We start from the raw sequence: 21,021 nt of genomic DNA, 5'->3' as shown, positions 1-21,021 counted from the left end.
TATATTAGGAAAGAATTATCAGTACATATGGTTTCAAGCACTTGTTTGTAAATGTAGCAATGAAATCAGCCCTATGAGACATTTTTTTCCAACACATTTGTTTTAAATAACTATGTCCTCCCACATTTAAGGGACAATTCAAATTCATACCTCCACTGATAAAGGTGTAGATTATGAATGAAGAAACAAATTGAAGAGTAAGATAAATATTAAATCAAATCAATCTATCTCTTTTTAGATTCTTTAGAATATACAATGAGAGTAATTTCATGATACCTCAAGGAAAAATATCAGATATCCATTATCTTATATAATAATTCCACCCCATATAGACAAAAAAGACAGATACAAGAACAAAACATTATAGAAAAATGCCTCGATTATCTGTGAAAGAATGAGGTTTTTCAAGTACAAATTTAGCAATTACTTTAGTATTCACCTTATATATTTTTATTTATATATGACTTATATATGGAATTCCATATATATAGAATGCATTACAATTTTTATTACACATATTGAGCACATTTTTTCATATCTATGGTTGTATACAAAGTATGTCCACACCAATTTGTGTCTTCATACTTTGTATACAACCATAGATATGAAAAATTGTTCACACCAATTTGTTGTCTTCATACCTGCATTTTGGATAATAATGATCATTACATTCCACCATCATCAATAACCCCATGCTCCTTCCTTTCCCCTCCCACTCCTCTGTCCTATCTAGAGTTTGTCTATTCATCCCATGCTCCCACTCCCTATCCCACTATGAATCAGCCTCCTTATATCAAAGAAAATATTCAGCATTTGGTTTTTTTTTTGGGATTGACTTAACTTCACTTAGCATTATCTTCTCTAACTCCATCCATTTACCTTCAAATGCCATGATTTTATTCTTTTATTACTGAGTAATATTCCATTATGTATATATGACACATTTTTTAATCCATTCACCTATTGAAGGGCATCTAGGTTGGTTCCACAGTTTATTATTGTGAATTGTGTTACCATAAACATTGATGTGGCTGTGTCCTTGTAGTATGCTGATTTTATAGACTGAGGAGAAGGACAGCTGTGTCAAAATGGTGGTTCCATTCCCAATTTTCCAAGAAATCTTCATAGTGATATCCATATTGGCTGTACCAATTTGCAGTCCCACCAGCAGTGTATGAGTCCACTTGTTTCCCTGCATTCTCCCCAATATTTATTGTTATTTGTATGCATAATAGCTGCCAATCTGACTAGAGTGAGATGAAATTCATTTCTCTAATTGCTAGTGATGATGAACATTTTTTCACATATTTGTTGACATCATCTTCTGAGAAGTGTGTCTCTTCAGGTCCTTGGTCCATTTATTGATTGTATTATTTGTTTTTGGTGCTTAGCTTTTTTAATTTTTTATGTACCCTAGAGATTAGTGCTCTATCTGATGTGTGAGGGATAAAGATTTGCTCCCAAGATGTAGGCTCTCTATTCACCTCACAGATTGTTTCTTTTATTGAGAAAAAAACATTTTTGTTTGATTCCATCTCATTTATTGATTCTTGAAATTTTAATTTTTGTGCCACAGGAGTCATTAAGGATGTTAGGGCGTTTTCCCACATGATGGATATTAGGGCCTACTTTTTCTTCTATTAGATGCAGGGTCTCTAGTTATATCCCTAAGGCCTTGATCCATTTTGAGTTGAGTTTTGTGTATAGTGAGAGATAGGGGTTTAATTTCATTTTGTTGTATATGGATTTCCAGTTTCCCCAGAACCCATTCGTTGAAGAGGCTATCTTTTCTCCAATGCATGTTCTTGGCACCTTTGTCTAATATAAGATAATTGTAATTTTGTGGGTTAGTCTCTGTGTCCTCTATTCTGTACCATTGGTCTACCAGTCTGTTTTGGTGCCAATACCATATTGTTTTTGTTAATATTGCTCTGTAGTATAGTTTAAGGTCTGGTATAGTGATGCCACCTGCTTCACTCTTCCTGCTAAGGATTGCTTTAGATATTCTGGGTCTCTTATTTTTCCAGGTGTTCAAAACACTAAAAAAACTAGGGATAACAGGAACATATCTCAACATTGTAAAGGTTATCTTCGCTAAGCCTCCAGCCAACATCATTCTAAATTGAGAAAATTGAAGACATTCCCTCTAAAAACTGATAAGCAGAAATAATATTTCTCTTAGATAAGCAGAAATAATATTTTCAAAATGACCATAATACCAAAAGCATATATATATATATATATATATATATATATATATATATATATTGCAATTTCAATCAAAATCCCAATGGCATTCCTTATAGAAATAGAAAAGCAGTCATGAAATTCATCTGGAAAAATAAGAGATCCAGAATAGAATTTTTCAAATATTGCTTTCAAACTACACCCAAGAGGATTATTTACACAGAGAAAACTTACCACTGACTGGAGAAAGTTTGAGGTCCGATAGTATTATTAGTGAGTTTCAAGGCTATAAACAGAAAAATATCTATGCTTTCTTGGGTATTTTTGTTGGTGATTAGGATATAAAGAACCAAACTTGGAAGTATTGATCCACTTTATTATTGATTCAAATATGAAGCAAAAAGTTTCATACTTTCTCATCAAACTCCATATATACAATTGTTAGACTACTTGTCTTAAATATATTCCTAAGTATTGCTTCTGTAATAATACCAGATTAACAAGATTTGCTTTCTATTTAGTTTGGTTCATCTAAAGTGGATTTTCGGATAAAGCAAATTCAAATATGACTAATAGGATAACAGTACTATAATCATACTAGCCCTTACCTGGTTCCCAGCCTCTAATCATCCTGACTGGAATCTATAGATCTTTAAGGGTCTATAGCCAGAGATATTCTATGGTTCCCATAAGCCAATCACTAACACTGTCAGCCCAAACATTAACTTAAGTCTCAAGATTTTTGTCTTAGTTTCCTTGCATAAGTGTTTATTATCTTAACCTGGCTTGATGTCCAACCTTCAAAGATCAGGACCTGCCTTGATTTGAATAGTCTCTTCTTCCTTAACAGGATGGCAGTCTTCCCCTGAATACCAAGTAAGGGAAATAGGGCTCTCTTTCTGCATCACAGATTTTCCTTGGTAAAGAAAATAAGCCTTCCATTGTGTAGAAACTATGAAAAGACCTCATATAAAAAGGAATCTTCCCAAAACAATGCTTATCTTCCTCAAAAATCTTAGCTCCTACTACCCTAATTTCCTAACATGGTAATTAAAAACTATTATCCCCAATGTTTTCCATAGCGTCTCTTTAAATTGGATAGATTGTAGTGACCAATGTAATGTAGTAGAAAGGATTCTGTGTGACTTCCCAGCTAATTGATAATTCAGCTTCCACCTTAATTGCTTTCAAACTCACACTTGGATCCCTAATTTCCATGCAAAAACTCCAATACCTTCAGTCATCATACTGTGAGAAAAGCCAAGCCAAAGGAAGAGGCTACATACAGGTGCTCTGGTACAGCCACAGCTGAGGTCCAAGCCAATATCCAGTACAAGTTCCAGACGTGTTAGAGAACATATCTTCAAAATACATGTAGCTATAAGTCCTATGACTTTTGAATCACATCCAGATATAAATTTTCCCAGCTGAGGGTCCAGACATTGTGAATCAAAGACAAGGTATCTTCCTCTGGGCACTTTCAGAATTCTTGACCAAACAAATCCTTTAATATAATAAAATTGTTAGTTCATTCTAATACTTTCTTCAATGATTTGTTATTCAACAAAAGCAATTGAAGTACCTTGACCAATATCTTCAGTCAGATTTTGGCACAGGCCAAAGAAATATAAACTTTACCACACGCGGAAACAGCTCAAAGAAATCCAAAATTCACCAAAATAGGTTATAAGTTATGACCAACATGTACCATCAGAAACAGTAGGGATGTGAACTAGTACATCTTTAATATATCAGACTGGAAGAGAAATCAAACACTAGATAAGGCATAATTCATTCACATAAGGAAACTCTCCCATGACTCAGGATTTTATGTCCTGGCAAATAAATCTGAAACTATCCTAATTCTCTATTGTATGGTTCCTTAAATTTTAGGCATAATAAGGGATCATAGTACATGAGAGATGGAGAAAGGTGCTGGGAACATATTGGAGAAGTGTTGAAGAGTATCACAAAAATATGCAGATATGAATGAAATCCTATTTATTAACACAAGAAGTCAAATTCCATAGCAAAACTCCTATCATCAACATTAATCTAGAGAAGCCTCATGAATTTCTAGTGATACTAGTGTCTACTCTACTAGTTTATTTTGTATATTGATTTGGTAAAAAGAAGGAATGTTTGGGCTCTTTTGGATAATATAGTCAGATTCTGGATTCTATGATCTCATATAATAAATCCATTCTGCTTTGAATATAGTTGCCAACCATAGTTACCAATAATCCTTAGCACTTTTTCATCTATACCTATACCACTCAAATTTCTGCCTTCATCTTCACATGGTCACTTTCCCTCAGTGTGCATATGTATCTCTAAATTTCTCTTTCCCTATCAGAACAATAACTATCGGATCAGGGCCCTATCCTACTCCAGTATCATCTTAAATTGATTACATTTGAAAATACTCTATTTCCAAATAAAGTCTCACCCCTAGCATCAGGGATTAAGACTTCAATGCATCACACTTTTTTCTTTTATTTATTTATTTTTATTTTATATTTTTTCATTTGTTCTTTTTAAATATACATGACAGTAGACTGTATTTTGACATATTATACAATGCATCTCTTTTGAGGAAAGAGGGACACATTTAACCCACAAATTCCTGGTTAAGATGTATACTTGCCAGGTTATGAAATATAAATCTTATAAAGATTCAGCTGTCTCTCAGAGGATGAGTTTTTAAGGTATCCAAAGAAATAAGCCAGGACATCCCTAAGGTAAAAAACAAGTTACTACACTGTGCATGTCCTATCACTACAAAAGAAGCAAAATTATATTGTATACTTGAAACTTGCTAAGAGAGCAGATCTTAAATGTTTTCACCATCAAAAAAAAAAAAAAGAAAAAAGGTAACTCTTTGAGTTAATAAATATGTTAATTAGTTTTATTGTGACAATCATTTCACAATGTATATCAAAACATCACACTGTATACCTTAAATGTTTATATTTTTGTCAATTATACTTAATAAAACTTGGGGGAAGAAAAAAGAAGCACAGTACTTGGCAGATCTCTTTGTGTTTGTGGCCCATTCCATTCTCTAATATTGCCTTGACCACATCTATCAGGAGACTCAGAAAGCAGCAAATTTTGAGTGGGCAAAAGTGAATTAGAAAAGATACTAAAGAATATATACCAAGCAGACCCCTGGAGTTCCAGAGCAAGGGATGCTTTCTGCAGAATGAAACTATCAGTTCAAAAGCAGCTGCTGACAAAGTCCTAGGCCTACTAGATGCCAAGCATCTGACTATGACACATCAAGAAACTGTTCAACTTAAGTGACAGGTGACCTAGACTCTCATGTCATCTACCTGTTACACCAATACCTTTTCCTAAACTCACACCTATGGCCTCAAAATAAGTTCATATCTACGGTCTCTGTTCTATACACATTGTTACCTGGTGGTTCCATATAGTGGTCTTTATAGGACTTCAGTTGGAGGAAAATATTCCGATAGACAAAGGTTAGAGCAGTTTTCATACTCACATACTTTGTAGGGAGGGGAAAGTAGTATGAGGTAAGGATATACATGGACTTTTGTCAATGGCAAATGGCTTGGCAATGAGTTGTTCAGGGGACTAGAGATAGTGAAGTTGGAAGACTGGACACATAAACGTTTGGGGAAAGATTTTATTAAAATCTTTATTAAAATAAAGATTAAAATAAAGATTTTATTTTATTTTATTACTTATGAAAATGAGCACAAAGCATGCAGATCCTTGATTTTGAAGTACTATACAAAAAATATATGTTTAAGATAATAAATATTCTAAAGGAAACACTACCACAGACTATACACTGAAAAACCAGGTGATCAGTCAGCATCATGCAATAGGACAAAGAAGAAATTAGCATGGAGGCAGAGATAGATAAACTATACATGAGTCCTATGGCATTGGCTTCCTCTCATCACAGATAATCTGCCTACAGCCATTGCTGTGTGTTTTCATGTATACAGTCTTTATTTGCTTTTCTTCTTTCACTAGATAATTCTCCCTACTCTCTCCCTTGAGCTTCCTGAGATCCCCATCTAAATATACAACGCTTACTTAAGTTCTGACAGGGAAGAAACAATCTAGGATTCCTACATTGTAGATTTATTCTGACTTCAGTAATGAGGAAAAGGGAAGAGACAATTAAATGACTACAATGCAATATGAGCTATTAAAGAGCCCCGAAGCAATGTGTATAAACACAGAGCTAGGGACAACTAAACCTGCCCAACAGGTACTACCAGGTAGAGAGAGGGATCTGGGGCACAAAGAAAATAGTGTCTTCAAAGGTGTTAGAGCTTGAGAAAACATGATGAATTAGGGAATGACAAGCAATTAAAATGGCTTTTTTATCAAAGATATCTTTGGGAATAAGATAGCTTTGGGGAAAGAAAGTTAGCATTCCCCATATTTCTGTTGCTTACATGACTTCATTCAACAAATACAATATTAATTGAGTACTTCATTTTGTAAACATCTGCTTGGTTTGATCACACTCAGATTCTGTCCAGAAGCAGGCTATATCCTGGTAGAGAACCAAAAGATGTTTAAAAATATGATGTGCCAAGCATTTCTAGAATGACAAAATTAGGGTGGTACACCTATTTCCCCAAGAGAAACAATAGCTACAGAGAGGAAATATGAAAAAAAAGAGATCAATGATTCACAGGATAGTTTATATTTAACCTGCAGGCCTTATTTCTTACAAGAAAAACAGATTAATTAGCCACCAGCTAGATGCCTTGAAATGTGCTAGGCACTTTATACAGTTTTAAAACTCTGAAAGAAAAAAAATACCTATGAAGGCTTGTCTGGAAGCATTATAGTTCATTCACATGAACCAATGTTCTCAATTCATTGACTGTATTAAACACTCATGCCTTATTAGTACATCTGGATACATCCTCAGAATCTTTTACAACATAGCACATGAGTCAGCCACAGTAGCACACAAGACTTGAACATAAGACAGAACCTCTCTGACATCCCTATTTTAAATTGTCTAAGATAAATTATTGAATTAAACTAGGTCAGATGAAACATGCATATGTCAAACAAATTGTTTTAAATGGCAATTGAATTGCTTTCACTAAAATGCCTTTTATTATTATGCCCTTGGCCTACATTGAAGGATGTTACAAGTTGTGCCCTGATGAACTATATTGTAGTAAATACCAGAGTTACATCACAATTCATCACATTTCAGTATCCATTTTAGAAAGCCAAACTGGAAGAATTTCTATCAGTTTTCAGGACCTTATTAATTTTATTTCAAGGCACTGGTTTCCAGAAAATTCACAACTACATTTACAGACTACCTATAGCAAACTGATAGAAATTCATACATTGCCTTTTTATACTCATCCAACAGAACTTTCTTTTGACTATTACTTCTATGATGGTTGATTTTATTTGTCAACTCAACCAAACCAAGTAGTGTCCAGATTAAATATCATTTTTTGGTCTGTCTGTCAGGATGTTTCTGGATGAGATTAGCACAGATCTAAGTGATAGAGCCAATTATTCTTATATTGTGAGTAATATATTTATTATTCATTTGGTGAATTTGTGGTCAAATTAGACAAATCCTTATACTGAGCATTCTGGTAAGGTATGAAAAAAAGACTGTAGTGTGGTTAATGAAAAGATGTCTAGGAAAGAAAAATGAATTATTTGAAGCTGTAGGTAAACCAAGACAATCTTTAAAGTAAAAATAAACCCAATCCTCATGATCTCTTATTATAAAGGCCTTCTAGTCTTTAACTGATTTAAAAAAATCAAAGGTATTTTCTAGGCACCAGTTATACTGCAGAAAAGCCTTAAGTACATATTTGTATTGGTTCTTCTTAGTTATACATGACAGTAGAATCCATTTTGACATAATTTTACAAGCATGGAATATACTTTGTTCTAATTCAGACCCCAGTAACTCTTCTTCCCCTTCCCTCTCCCTGTCTCCTGGTCCCTTCCCTCTATTTATCTTTCTGACATTTATGCACAATTATTTTTTAAGTTTCTTGTAGATAGTACAATATTTTCTTTAAAAATTGAGGATATTGTTTCTAACTATGTGGACATTACTCAGAACTGACCGGAAATATTTGTGTCCCCTCAAAATAATATAGAAATCTTAAAACCAAGTACCTTACAATATGACTTTACTAGAAGACAAAGTATTTACAGAAGTAACCAACTTAAAATGAGATAAATAGAAGTGGTTATAATCCAATATGACTGATACTTTCATAAAAAGAGAAAATTTGGAAACAGAAACACATAAATGGAGTCAACCATATGAAGATGAAGGCAGATCAGGGTGATGCATATACTAACAATTTATCAGATCTAGAAGAGAAGCATAAAACATGTTCTTCCACATGACCTTTAAAAGGAACTAACACTGCTAACATTTTTATCTCAGACTTCTAACCACCAGAACCAGAGACAATAGATTCATGTTGTTTAATCTGATACTTGTTTTTTATAATTTTGTTATGCCAGTCATATTGAAATAACATAATGTGGAATAATCAAAGGTCAAGACAGTGCAAAAACAAATTTCCAATTGTTTGATATAAATAACCAATGTTTTTAAGGTTCAAAGAACTGTCATATAACTGAAACTGGGATATACCTTCAAACAGACAGATACATACATACATACACATACACACACACACACACACACACACACACACACACACAATCATACATTATTCAGAACCAAAGAAAATTCAAACTTATTTATAAAATAAAATTATACCTATTTATTTATTTAATTTTTTTTGAGAGAGAGAAAGAGTTTTTAATATTTAATTTTTAGTTTTCGGTGGACACAACATCTTTATTTTATTTTTATGTGGTGCTGAGGATAAAATCCAGTGCCCCAGGCATGCCAGGTGAGCACGCTACTGCTTGAGCCACACCCCCAGCCCCATACCTATTTGTTATTAATGTTTTCAACACCTTCTGAGTATCTACTATATGTCCTTCAGAGTATAAGTTTCAGGACATAAATAAGTTAATAAAAGCCTTATCCCCAGCCCTTTCAGAAAATCCACAACATTTGTTACTTATGAGGTGATATTAATTTTGGTCTTTTGTTTGTATTCAATTAAATCTGCTTCACAATAATTTTTCATAAGAAAAATCTCCTTTATCCCAAAGACTATGTTCTATGAACATGTTATGATAGATCCAACTATACAGTAAACATCCAATAACTAACAATTTATAATACAGTCAAATCATACAGTTTTATTCCAAATTAATGATACTATCAATTTTAGCAATTAAATTTTTCCAAGTTAATTCCGTCAGTGGGTTGAATCATTCTGAATAGTCAGATGGAACTGAATTCTGAAAAAAAGAGTCACACACCAGACAAACTCAAAGGCAAAAGTTTTTAATATACTTACCACTTTCAAAGCAAGCATCAAAAATAAGATGTCCTTTCTTGGGTTGTCCACAGTATCCAGCTGGAAGCACTATATATTTGCTCACATTTCCTCCGATGGCATCATCATTTCCTGTATCATTGCCTATTTAAAAAAAAATATAACATGAAACAGAAATTGAAATATAGTTGGCAATACAAGTCCAATAAGATTTTTACCACTATCTTACCATCTTTCCCACTCATGGCAGGGGGAGCAATTAAAAACACATTCTGATGCAGAGAAAGAGATATATTCTGAAATCAGAAAGATATTAGCTGAGATCTCACCTCTACTGCATACTAATTTTCCGTGAACCAAAGTAATCAACCCTTAACTCTCAGTTCCTCTAATTAATAAAAAAGAGGATAGATGGGGCCTGGTGGCAAACTCGTGTAATCCCTGTGGATTGGAAGACTGAAATGGCAGGACCATGAGTACAAAGTCAGCCCCAGCAACTTCTCGAGGCCCTAAGCAATTCAGCTAGACCCCTGTCTCTAAATAAAATATTAAAAAGGGCTCAGGAATGTGGCTCAGTGGTTAAGTACCCCTAGGTTCAATCCACTGTACCAAAAAAAAAAAAAAACAGAGAGAGAGAATAGGACAACCCATTTTCCAAAGCTGTGTTATGAGAATTAGATTTAAAAATATCTAGGATCATTACTGAAATCCAAGAATGGGTCATCAAATTGTATCAATTATTTAATAATTCATATTGTATCTAATTTGTCACATATACTCAATTTAGTTTATTGTATAAGTAGCATTATGTCTTCTGAATGTTCTATTATCAAAAACAATTTGAGATCTACAATATTTTACCACATAATCATCACCACTGCATTAAGTACATTCACAAATATCCCATGCATCCTAATATTTTAGCAAAGACAATTCAGTAATAAATGATTTTAAGTACTACTACAACAATATTTTTAAACAGCTTTACATATCCAGTGAGCTGCTATTCTTCCCTTCCTCACCTTTATTGTGTGTTAGCATCCATATAGCAAACATTCAGCCTTTGATTTGGGGGGATTGACTTATTTCACTTAGCATGATAGTCTTCACTTCCATCCATTACCAGAAAATGCCATAATTTCATTCTTTATGGATGAGTAACATTCCATAGTGTATATGTACTACATATTATTTATTTATTCATCTGTTGAGGACACATAGGTTGGTTTCACAACTTAGCTATCATGAATTGAGATGCTATAAATATTGATGTGCCCACATCACTGTAGTATGCTGATTTTAAGTCATTTGGGTATATAAAAAAGGAGTGGGATAACTGGGTACATAGTGGTTCAATTCCAAGTTTTCTGAGAAATCTCTATATTGAACTAATTTGTAGTCCCACTGGCAATATATGAGTGAGCCTTTTTGTCCACATCCTTGCCAACATTTATTGTTGCTTCTATTCTTAATGATTGCCATTCTGACTGGAGAGGGAATACAAGAGTAGTTTTAATTTGCATTTCTCTAATTGCTAGAGATATTGAACATTTTTTCATTTATTTGTTGACCATTCTTATTTCTTCTCCTGTAAAGTACCTGTTCAGTTCTTTTGTCCATTTATTTGTCGGGTTATTTATTTTTCTGGTGTTAAATTTTTTTGCTCTATCTGAGGTGCAAGTGGTAAGGATTTTCTCCCATTAGTAGGCTCTCTCTTCATATTCTTGATTATTTCCTTTGCAGTGAAGAAACTTTTTAGTATAATACCATCCCATTTATTGATTCTTCATTTTACTTCTATGCTTTAGGAGCCATGTTGAGGAAGTCAGTTCCTAAGCCAACATAATGGAGAGTTGGACCTACTTTTTCTTCTAGTAGGCACAGGGTCTTTAGTCTAATGCCTAGGTCTTTGATCCACCTTGAGTTGACTTTGTGCAGGGTGAGAGATATGGGTTCAATTTCATTCTACTACATTTAGATTTCCAGTTTCCCAGAAATATTTGTTGAAGATGCTATCTTTTCTCCAATGTATGTTTATGCACCTTTACCTAGTATGAGATACCTGTATTTATGTGGGTTTGTCTCTGTGTCTTCTATTCTGTTCCATTGACCTTCATTCTGTTTTGGTACCAATGCCATGCCATTTTTGTTACTATAATTCTGAAGTATAATTTTAGGTCTGCTATTGTGATGCCTCCTGCTTCACTTTTCTCACTAAGGATATCCTTGGCTATTCTGGGACTTATTTTTCAAAATGAATTTCATGACTGCTTTTTCTATTTCTATGAAGACATCACTGGAATTTTTTTTTTTAACTTTGGGCGGGACATCACATTTTCTTTTTTTTTCTTTTTTTTATTGTTAGTTGTTCAAAACATTACAAAGCTCTTGACATATAATATTTCATACATTTGATTCAAGTGGATTACGAACTCCCATTTTTACCCCATATACAGATTGCAGAATCATATCGGTTACACATCCACGTTTTTACATACTGTCATAGTAGTGTCTGTTGTATTCTGCTGCCCTTCCTATCCCCTTCCTATCCCCCCTCCCCTCCCCTCCCCTCTCTCTACCCCATCTATCCTAACTCATTTCTATCTCTTGTTTTTTTCCCTTTCCCCTCACTTCCTCTTATATGTAATTTTGTATAACAATGAGGGTCTCCTTCCATTTCCATGCAATTTCCCTTTCTCTCCCTTTCCCTCCCACCTCTTGTCCCTGTTTAATGGTAATCTTCTTCTCATGCTCTTCCTCCGTGCTCTGTTCTTAGTTGCCCTCCTTATATCAAAGAAGAATTTGGCATTTGTTTTTTAGGGATTGGCTAGCTTCACTTAGCATAATCTGCTCTAATGCCATCCATTTCCCTGCAACATCATTGGAATTTTAATAGGAATTGCATTAAATCTGCATGACACCTTTGGTAGTATGGCCATTTTGACAATATTAATTCTGTCTATACAAGAATATATGAGATTTCTCTATCTTCTAAGGTCTTCTTCAATTTCTTTCTTTGGTGTTCTGTAGTTCTCCTTGTAGAGTTCTTTCACTTCTTTTTTATATTGAGTCCCAAGTATTTTATTTTTTAGGCTATTGTGAGTCAGATAGTTTTCCTGATTTCTCTTTCAGCTGATTCATTTTTGGTATATATGAATGCAACTGATATTAATTTAAATCCCTGCTACTTTGCTAAATTTGTTTATGAGTTGTAGAAGTTTTCTGGAAAACTTCATTGCATTAGACAAACAGGGATTAAAAAGAAGGGAGGAGGATGAGAATCAGAAAAACAGTAGAATGAATATGGTAAATCTTTCCTATGGTCATATATGAAAACATAACCAGTGAAACTCCACATCATGTACAACCTCAAAAATGGATCCCAATTAGAATGAGTTATACTCTGTGTATATGTCAAAAGGTACCTACTGTCTTGTATATTTGAAAAGAACAAATTAAAAAAGATTCATCTAAAAATATATGATTAGAAAAAAGATAAGAGATGGACACCAAATATAGATAAATAGATAATAGAGAGACATACTGCTTCTGAAAACTTTAGGTGGGCATGATTTTCACCTTTACTTTAACAGTTGACATAAAGGTCACCCCTTTTAATTTACAAATGTTGACAATGAGTATGAGAGTAAATTAATATTAGCAGCTAAAAAATGTGCATTAAAATGGCATCCAATCAGATAAATTCTAGCACCTATTGTGCATATTTTAGGTTTCCCATTTTCAAAATTATAAGAATAGATACATTGGCATTTTAAGGACTACAAGTATACTTAAATATATTAAAGTAAATATTATATATGTTCATAATGTCTATATATACATATATATAAAGATACTTTCAATATTTCACTGACAAATGTATGTATGAGACATAAATTCATCAAATGTTAGAAGCTGATACTAAAATAAGCTTGATATTTATGCTAATTTGGTCAAAAATCAGGGGAAAATAAAAAATCTTCCCATAATGATCATACCTTACTTTTGATAAATAATTCACTTAAAATCTGTGACAATTATATGGAGAAATATGGTGTTATATTAGGTTGGAAGTTTTCTTAAAGTGACTTATTTTTTAACATTTTAGAAGTTTTAATCCACTTAATATGTAAAAAAAATGGAAAGAAAATAATTTTCAACTTACAAAAAAATCCCAATGAAATGCTAAACCATAACTTCCTCAAATCCATCACAGAACTGACATTAGAATGTAAAGCAAATCACCAAATATCAAAGAAAATCAGGCCCCACAAAAAAGAGAGAGGATGACTCTTCTATGGTAGGGCACTGGAAGAAGAAATACTGGTTCCCCTTGCAAGTAAATAAGAATCTTAAGGTAGTTTTTTTTTTTTAATTATGAAAGGTAACATACAGGAAACATGAGCTTATAGAATACTGGGAATCACAAACATATGAGAAATTCATACCCACTTTCAGAATCTTCCACATAGGCCCCTATCAGTTGTTCTAGAGAGATATCAGAGCCAGAGCACTAAACTCAAAACTGCACTTATTTGTGGTACATGCCCAAAGAAGAGGGGTGGCTTTTGTTATCAAGAGACATGAAGCTCTTCCAATGTTCTTGTCTCTTATCATAAGTAAGGCCTTATGCCACTAAGGGAGAAACAGCAAATTTTATCATTTCAGTACACAAGTGAGAAACAATTCAGGAAGAGGAACAATAAAAGTAACATCCTCTACACCTGGAGGAGAATCAGGAAACAGTCCCAGGCCCAGGATTCTACACTGAGACTTTTAGAGGCTTCCTACATCATGGGAAGGAGGAGAAATCAATTTCACACAAGATCTATCAAAAATTAAGGCAAAGTTTGATGGCACAGGAAAAAGAAGCAAGATCATTTTTAAAACCCACCTCAAAACCAGGGATTATAGGTCCTTTCTAATACTGAAGCTAGACTAATACAACAGAACATACTCCTGCTCTCTCAAAACAAAACTAGCAAGCATGGAATATGCAATGGTCATCTACTTCTTGAGTATGAACATAAGCATAGAAAGAAATGCCCATGTGGCACAGTTACCTAAAAAACACAAAGTTTAGAGTGGAACAGAACATTGAAGAAAAATTCTCAATCACCTCAGCCAGTCTCTACCCTCAAGAATAAAATAATGCTGGAAGAATTTGAAGCCAGTGGCAAAATGAAAGTAACCATAGTATCGAAAACAGCTTAATTCCTGACTAGGTTGACATAAATCCACACAATGACCTAGGAAAAAAGAGTATCTATTTTCTAGTGAAAAACAGTATTTATATAATTCTCTACTGTTTCAACTGTATATTCAGCATTTAATCAAAAATTGTGAAACCAACCTATTACAGCCAAGTCTGACAAAGGAAAACCTTCTAGGAGTTTCCATCTTGCTGACATGTATAAACTGTTTTCTAGTCCATGTTACTCAGGATGTTTTAGAGTCTTGGCTACTGCCTGAAATAAACTTATAACTAAGAATATCTAAAAAGAAACTGTGGAACATACAAAAATCAAGAATAAACAATCTATTTGTGGAGAGAATACAGTAAGCAAAACCAGACTCAGAAATGACCAGATATTGGATGAATTTTTTAATTAAGATTGATATGTTAAAATCTCTAGTGAGTGAAAAAGGAGGATAAACTCATAAATAAATGAGAAATTTCATCAGAGAGGCAGAAACCACAATAATAAGCTAAAAAGAATTGATAAAACTAAAAAATACAGTAGTAAATATTTTTAAAAGTCTTTAAAGCATTTATCAGTAGACTTGACATAGCTGAAAAATAAATCAATTAGTTCTTGATGTATAGAAATAAGCTGAACAGCAAGAAACAGGAAAAAGAAAAGAAAAAGAAACAGAGAATATACCACACAAGAACTGTGAAACAAAATCAAAAAAAGCTGTATGTATAAATGCGATTCGAGAAGAGATTTGAGAGAAAATGACATTACAACATCTAAGAATTTTCCAGATTATGAAAGATATTCAGCTACAGATCCATAAAGAATATAATAGAATAATTTTTAAGCTATATAAGTAATATTAAAAACCCACAGTTTATTATGATTTATAACTTAAGTGATTTCAGTTCAAGATCAATTGGCCCTGTGGCTATGTTTCCATGGAAGTACAACATCATGGCTGGACATGACAGAGAGGCCTTCATGGGAAGCAAAAAGAGAGAAAGGAGCAAGAGCCTCAATATTCCCTTCAAGTGCATGCCTTAAAATGACCTAACTTTGTTCCAAAGGCCCTATCAAAGTTTTCACCACCTCCCATTAACAGCTAGGTGGAAGGCCAATCCTTTAACATGTGGGCCTTTCCAGGACATTTCAGATAAAAACTATAGCAACAAGATGTCAATGCTCTGCAAATTCAACAACCTCACAAGAAAATACTCAGTGAGCACAATCTAATATTTACATGGAAAACCTGTATAACTAAAATACAATAGTTTTAAAAGAATCACAAGGGGGGTTGGAGAATAGACATCTCTTCAGCTAATTTTTAAAAATACAAAAGCAATTCAATCTTTTGAGGAAAATATTTACTAATTCATAATCAGTAATCCATAATCTAAAAGTAACCTTACATAATACATGAAAATTAAAATGAATAAAATGCCTAAATGTGAAACATAAAACTATAAAACTTCTAAAAAGAAAATATATGGATTAAATATACACAAAAGAATTAAGTTGGATACATACTTTATATTATATACAAAAATTAACTCAAATGGATCAAAGACCTAAATTTGAGAGCTAAAACTAGCAAATTGTTGGAATAAACTTAAGAAAATTTTTCATGATATTGATTTATAATTTGTCAATGAGTTGTCACATATCACATGTGATAAAGGATTAATACAAAGAATATATAAAGATCTCCTAAAGCTCAGTACAACAACAAAATTTACAAAATAGAGGACTTAAATGAAAAATTTTCCAAAGAAAAAATGCAAATGATCAAAAAGCACATGAAAATATGATCATCAACACTAGTCATCAGAAAAATGCCAATCAAAAACAACATGAAATATCATTTCACATTCACTAGAATGGCCATTATTTGAAAGAGAGAGAGAGGGAAGGAAAGAAAGAGAAGGGAGGGAGGGAGGGAGAGAGGAAGAAAACAAGTATTGGTAATTTCTGACGGGAATGTTAAAGGGTATGGCCATAATGGCTCTTCATAAATTAAACATAAAATTACCATGTGTTTCAGTATCTTCACTTGTATGTAAAAACTCAAAAGAAATGAAATCAATGATTCAAACACAATGCACTCTATTATATAAAGCAACATTACTCATGATAGACAAAAAATGAAAACAACTTAAGTGCCCATAAACAGTGAATATTTTTAAATGAGATATGTACATATCACAAATATTATTCAGCCATGAAACTAATCAAATTTTGATACATGCTACCACATGGATGAACCTTGAAAACATTATTCTAAGTGAAATAATCCAGATATAAAGGATAACTATAGACACCTAGAATTTTAATATTCATAAAGAAAGTAAAATAGAGGTTACCTGGGGCTAGGAGGAGAAGATAATAAAAATTTATTCTTTGATGGGTACAAACTTTATGAAGAATGATGAAAAAGTTCTGGAAATGGACATGAGTGATGGTTATACAAAATTACAAATGCACTTTATACCAATGAAATTACATTTACTATGGTAAATTTATGTTTTGTTTATTTTACCACAATAAAAAATCACCCAAAATTCTAAAACATGAAATAATGGGAAGTGTCTTTAAATTTATTTATAGATAGATAGATATCATAGATAAGATACAAAGATCACAACCCACAAAATAAAAAAGTTATAAATTGGACCTTATCAACATTAAAAATTGAGATTGAAAAATAACTTTACAACACATATATCAACTTTACAATCACATATATATGTTATATATATATAACACTCATATATATTCTGTAGGTTATATAAATTCATTAAAAGAATTAACAGTCAATTGGGAAATACAAATTGAAACTAAATGTAATATTACCATACACTTATTAGAAAAGTTAAAATCAAAGGAAAAGGGTTGATAATAATGAAGAGCATTTGAAACTTTTATACATTCTGAGTAAGAAATGCAAAATATCATAGCTGCTTTTAAAAAGTTTGGTATTTTGGTATTTTATTATAAAGTTAAATATACAACCTAGTATTCCATTCCTAAGTATTTATCTGAGAGACATAAAAATCTACATGTGACTGTTTATAGAAGTTAATTCATAATTACCAAAACCCAGAAACAATTCAAATGGTTTCAACTGATGAATGTAGTAGCAGTTGATGGTACTTCCACACAAAGGAATAATAACCAGCAATAAACATGAGCAATTTGCTAATACCTATGACAATAAGACTGAATCTCAAGTATATTATACTAAGTGGAATAAGTCTGTCTCAAAAGGCTTTATCCATTATAATATGTTTATATAATATTTTAGAAAAGTCAAAACCTTAAGTATTTTTTAAAAATCACTGGTTAGATATGCAGGCAAGAAAAAGGAACTGACTATAATGTCATCAAAATTTTGAACCCTTAAATACCTTAGCTAAGTTATTCAGAACATCATCTCATCTGCTAGAATGCATACTAAGTGTGTATGGGGTTAGGTCTGCAACAATGATATGAAAATTATTCCAAGAATATCCCTAAGGTCCTCATAGGGACAGTGGAGAAGAAGGAAGTTGCTAAGACAACTTGTATTAGCCATGAGAAAATAACAAAGACCAACCTATACTTCTTTCATTAACTACTAGAAAATAGACAACTGCATGTAAAAAATAATTCCTTTCATACTTGGATGATAAACAGTGCAAACCTGTGAAGCATGAAAGAATGTATGAAACGAAGTAAGGCTGACAATAGTCCCATATTTTAAAATAGTGACCCTTGGGCTGGGGATGTGGCTCAAGTGGTAGCGTGCTCGCCTGGCATGCGTGCGGCCCCGGTTCGATCCTCAGCACCAAATACAAACAAAGATGTTGTGTCTGCCAAAAACTAAAAAATAAATATTAAAAATTCTCTCTGTCTGTCTCACCTCTCTCTTTAAAAAATAAAAAATAGTGACCCTTTCTAGAAGATGATGCAGTAAAAAGAGTTCCTAAGCTGAATATGTTGGGTTCTCTGAGTTGAGGAAACAGAAATAAGACTTTGAAGAGACTGAGGTAACTTATATTTGGGGGTCAGAACACTGAAGAAGAGGGAGCAAACCTGCATAATAACTTCCTGAATCTTTGAATATTAAGTCACATAGAGTGAAACTTCACAAAGCTAGGCAACGAATGACCTAAAAGTTATAGACTAAACAATTTCTAAAATGCATGCAGTGCTGGTAAACTTCAAGTTGCAATAGCCAGAGTGGAGAATTCATATTTAAAACTTTAGATAGCAGATAGATACTAGATATGAACACTTGGAAACTGGAAGTTGAAACATGTCTAGGTACACCAAAAAACATAAAATACAATCTTAAATTTAGCAAGTTATGTATAAAATTTTTTGCAGAAAAAAAATACTGCTAACAGAAATTAAAGAATTCTTAATGAGGAGTTTGTAACTGGGCTGTGAGGTGCTCTAAACCTTGGTGGACCTTGCTGCCTCTGTCTCTTTAATGCAAGGGGAAGCGATGGAAAGGGGTGGAAAATGGTAGAGCTGTAGATGTTACTAGAGGAGGAGACTGCAACTGGTAAGAGGGCACTGATAGAGTTACCAGAACCTGACCCAGGTTGCAGACTACTGTGACAACAACTATACACTGGCTACAGACAAGACAAAAGCTTTAGAAGACACCAAAGCATATGCAACACATTCTCTACCTATCAAATAAATGCACTGGCCAACAATGTACTCCAACTGGTGGACATCCAGTCCTCTTAACTTCAGAAAACACAGTCTTCCATCAATCATACCTCATAGATTGTGTATATTGATAAAGAGAAAGTATCTCAAAGAGAGATTGGTATTTTGACTGAAAATAAGAATACATCAAGAACTCACAAAATACTAGCACCTGCAAATATGGAGCACCCTGTAAGATATATTTGGAAATCTATCAACTACACAGTTCTGGATGATGTGGGCCATGGTGTCCAGCATGGAAATAACCACTCTGCCAGAACTGTCACACTGTTGAGAACAAATCCTCCTACTCAGAAAACAACAAGTCCTCCCATGTCTCAGGCCAGGGTACGTTGGGAAGGAATACTCCTTATAAATCCCTGGAACCTGATAAACCCCCAACATTTCCTAATGACTATATAACCAGTCCTGCAAGACTTGGAAGTCAGCATAGTCAAGGCAGGACAGCTTCTTTAAATAAGACACCAAGGACACACAGTATAAATAATAGAGGTAGTGGAAGTTGAGAAAATAATAGAGGCAAGTAGTATTGGTGGCATTCCCACTGCTGTCCCTACACCTTTACCACCCACTGTTGGATCAGCTCCTGGTTCCCAGTATGGCACAATGACCAGGTAGATTTCTACCACTTCTTCGACATCTACTGGTGTAAACAGACAAACTGTTCCCGCTGTCACTGCTCAATTTTCTGCTCAGCCTCATGTTAATGGAAGTCCACTGTATTCCCAAAATTCAATAGCTGATAGACCAAACTCCACCACCTTCATCGCCACCAGATGACATTCCCAAGTTTGATGAATTTCTACCCTCACTCCCACCTCCTCCAGTGGACTATGAAGATGAGGATAGCTACAGTAGTTTCAGTATAATGATCTATATGCAGATGGAAATCCTGCCTGGGCCCCAAAGAATTATATTTAGAAAGTTGTTGCAATATATGATTATACAAAAGTTTATTAAAAAACTGTCATTTATGGATGGTGCAATCATTTATGGAATAAAGGAAAATGATGATGCCTACTATGAAGGAGTCTACAACTGAGTGACTGGTCTCTTCCCTTGGAACTACATTGAATCGATCATGCACTATGCTGATTAATTATTTCTTTTCTTTCATTTATTTTTCTTTTAAAGTAGGTTCTTATTATTGAGTCATACTGTGAAACTATTATGGTTAATTCTTGATATTTAAAATGTGCACATATTTTCAAAACATGCTGTTTTGTTGGTATATTTAATTTCCACCTGTAAGTATAAATCTTTTATGCTCATGTACTACACATTGTTAATTTTATGATCAGCCTACATTTTCTGGGGAATCAGGGTATATTTAACAAATCATTATTCAGATTGTACCATTACATGTTTCAGTGTGCATAGTTACTAATACTATATAAGACTAATATTTAAAAGAAAACATAAATGTTGGTGCTAGTCATTGTTTTTGTTTAGATTCTCATTTAAAAAATAGTTTAAAGCATGCATAAAAATATATGTTT

At 33.3% G+C, this 21,021-nt stretch overlaps 1 protein-coding gene and 1 pseudogene across 1 annotated transcript in view; one reads left to right on the top strand and one right to left on the bottom strand.

The window, feature by feature from the left end:
- Window positions 1-9,847, bottom strand: part of Agbl4 (AGBL carboxypeptidase 4) — a 1,194,123-nt gene extending 1,184,276 nt beyond the window's left edge. Inside the window, exons 1-2 of the mRNA XM_076862591.1 lie at window positions 9,832-9,847; window positions 9,624-9,746 (exon numbers count right to left, since the gene is read on the bottom strand). Coding sequence (XP_076718706.1) covers window positions 9,624-9,746; window positions 9,832-9,847 — 139 coding nt within the window. The remainder of the gene's footprint in view (window positions 1-9,623; window positions 9,747-9,831) is intronic.
- A 9,459-nt stretch (window positions 9,848-19,306) lies between these two features.
- On the top strand, window positions 19,307-20,621 carry LOC143404633 (abl interactor 1-like; annotated as a pseudogene).
- Window positions 20,622-21,021: the final 400 nt, after the last annotated feature.

The sequence above is a fragment of the Callospermophilus lateralis genome, chromosome 7 (assembly GCF_048772815.1).
Source record: "Callospermophilus lateralis isolate mCalLat2 chromosome 7, mCalLat2.hap1, whole genome shotgun sequence".
Classification (NCBI taxonomy): Eukaryota; Metazoa; Chordata; class Mammalia; order Rodentia; family Sciuridae; genus Callospermophilus; species Callospermophilus lateralis.
Note: the sequence above shows the minus strand (reverse complement) of the source record. Positions and strands in the feature narration are given on the sequence as shown.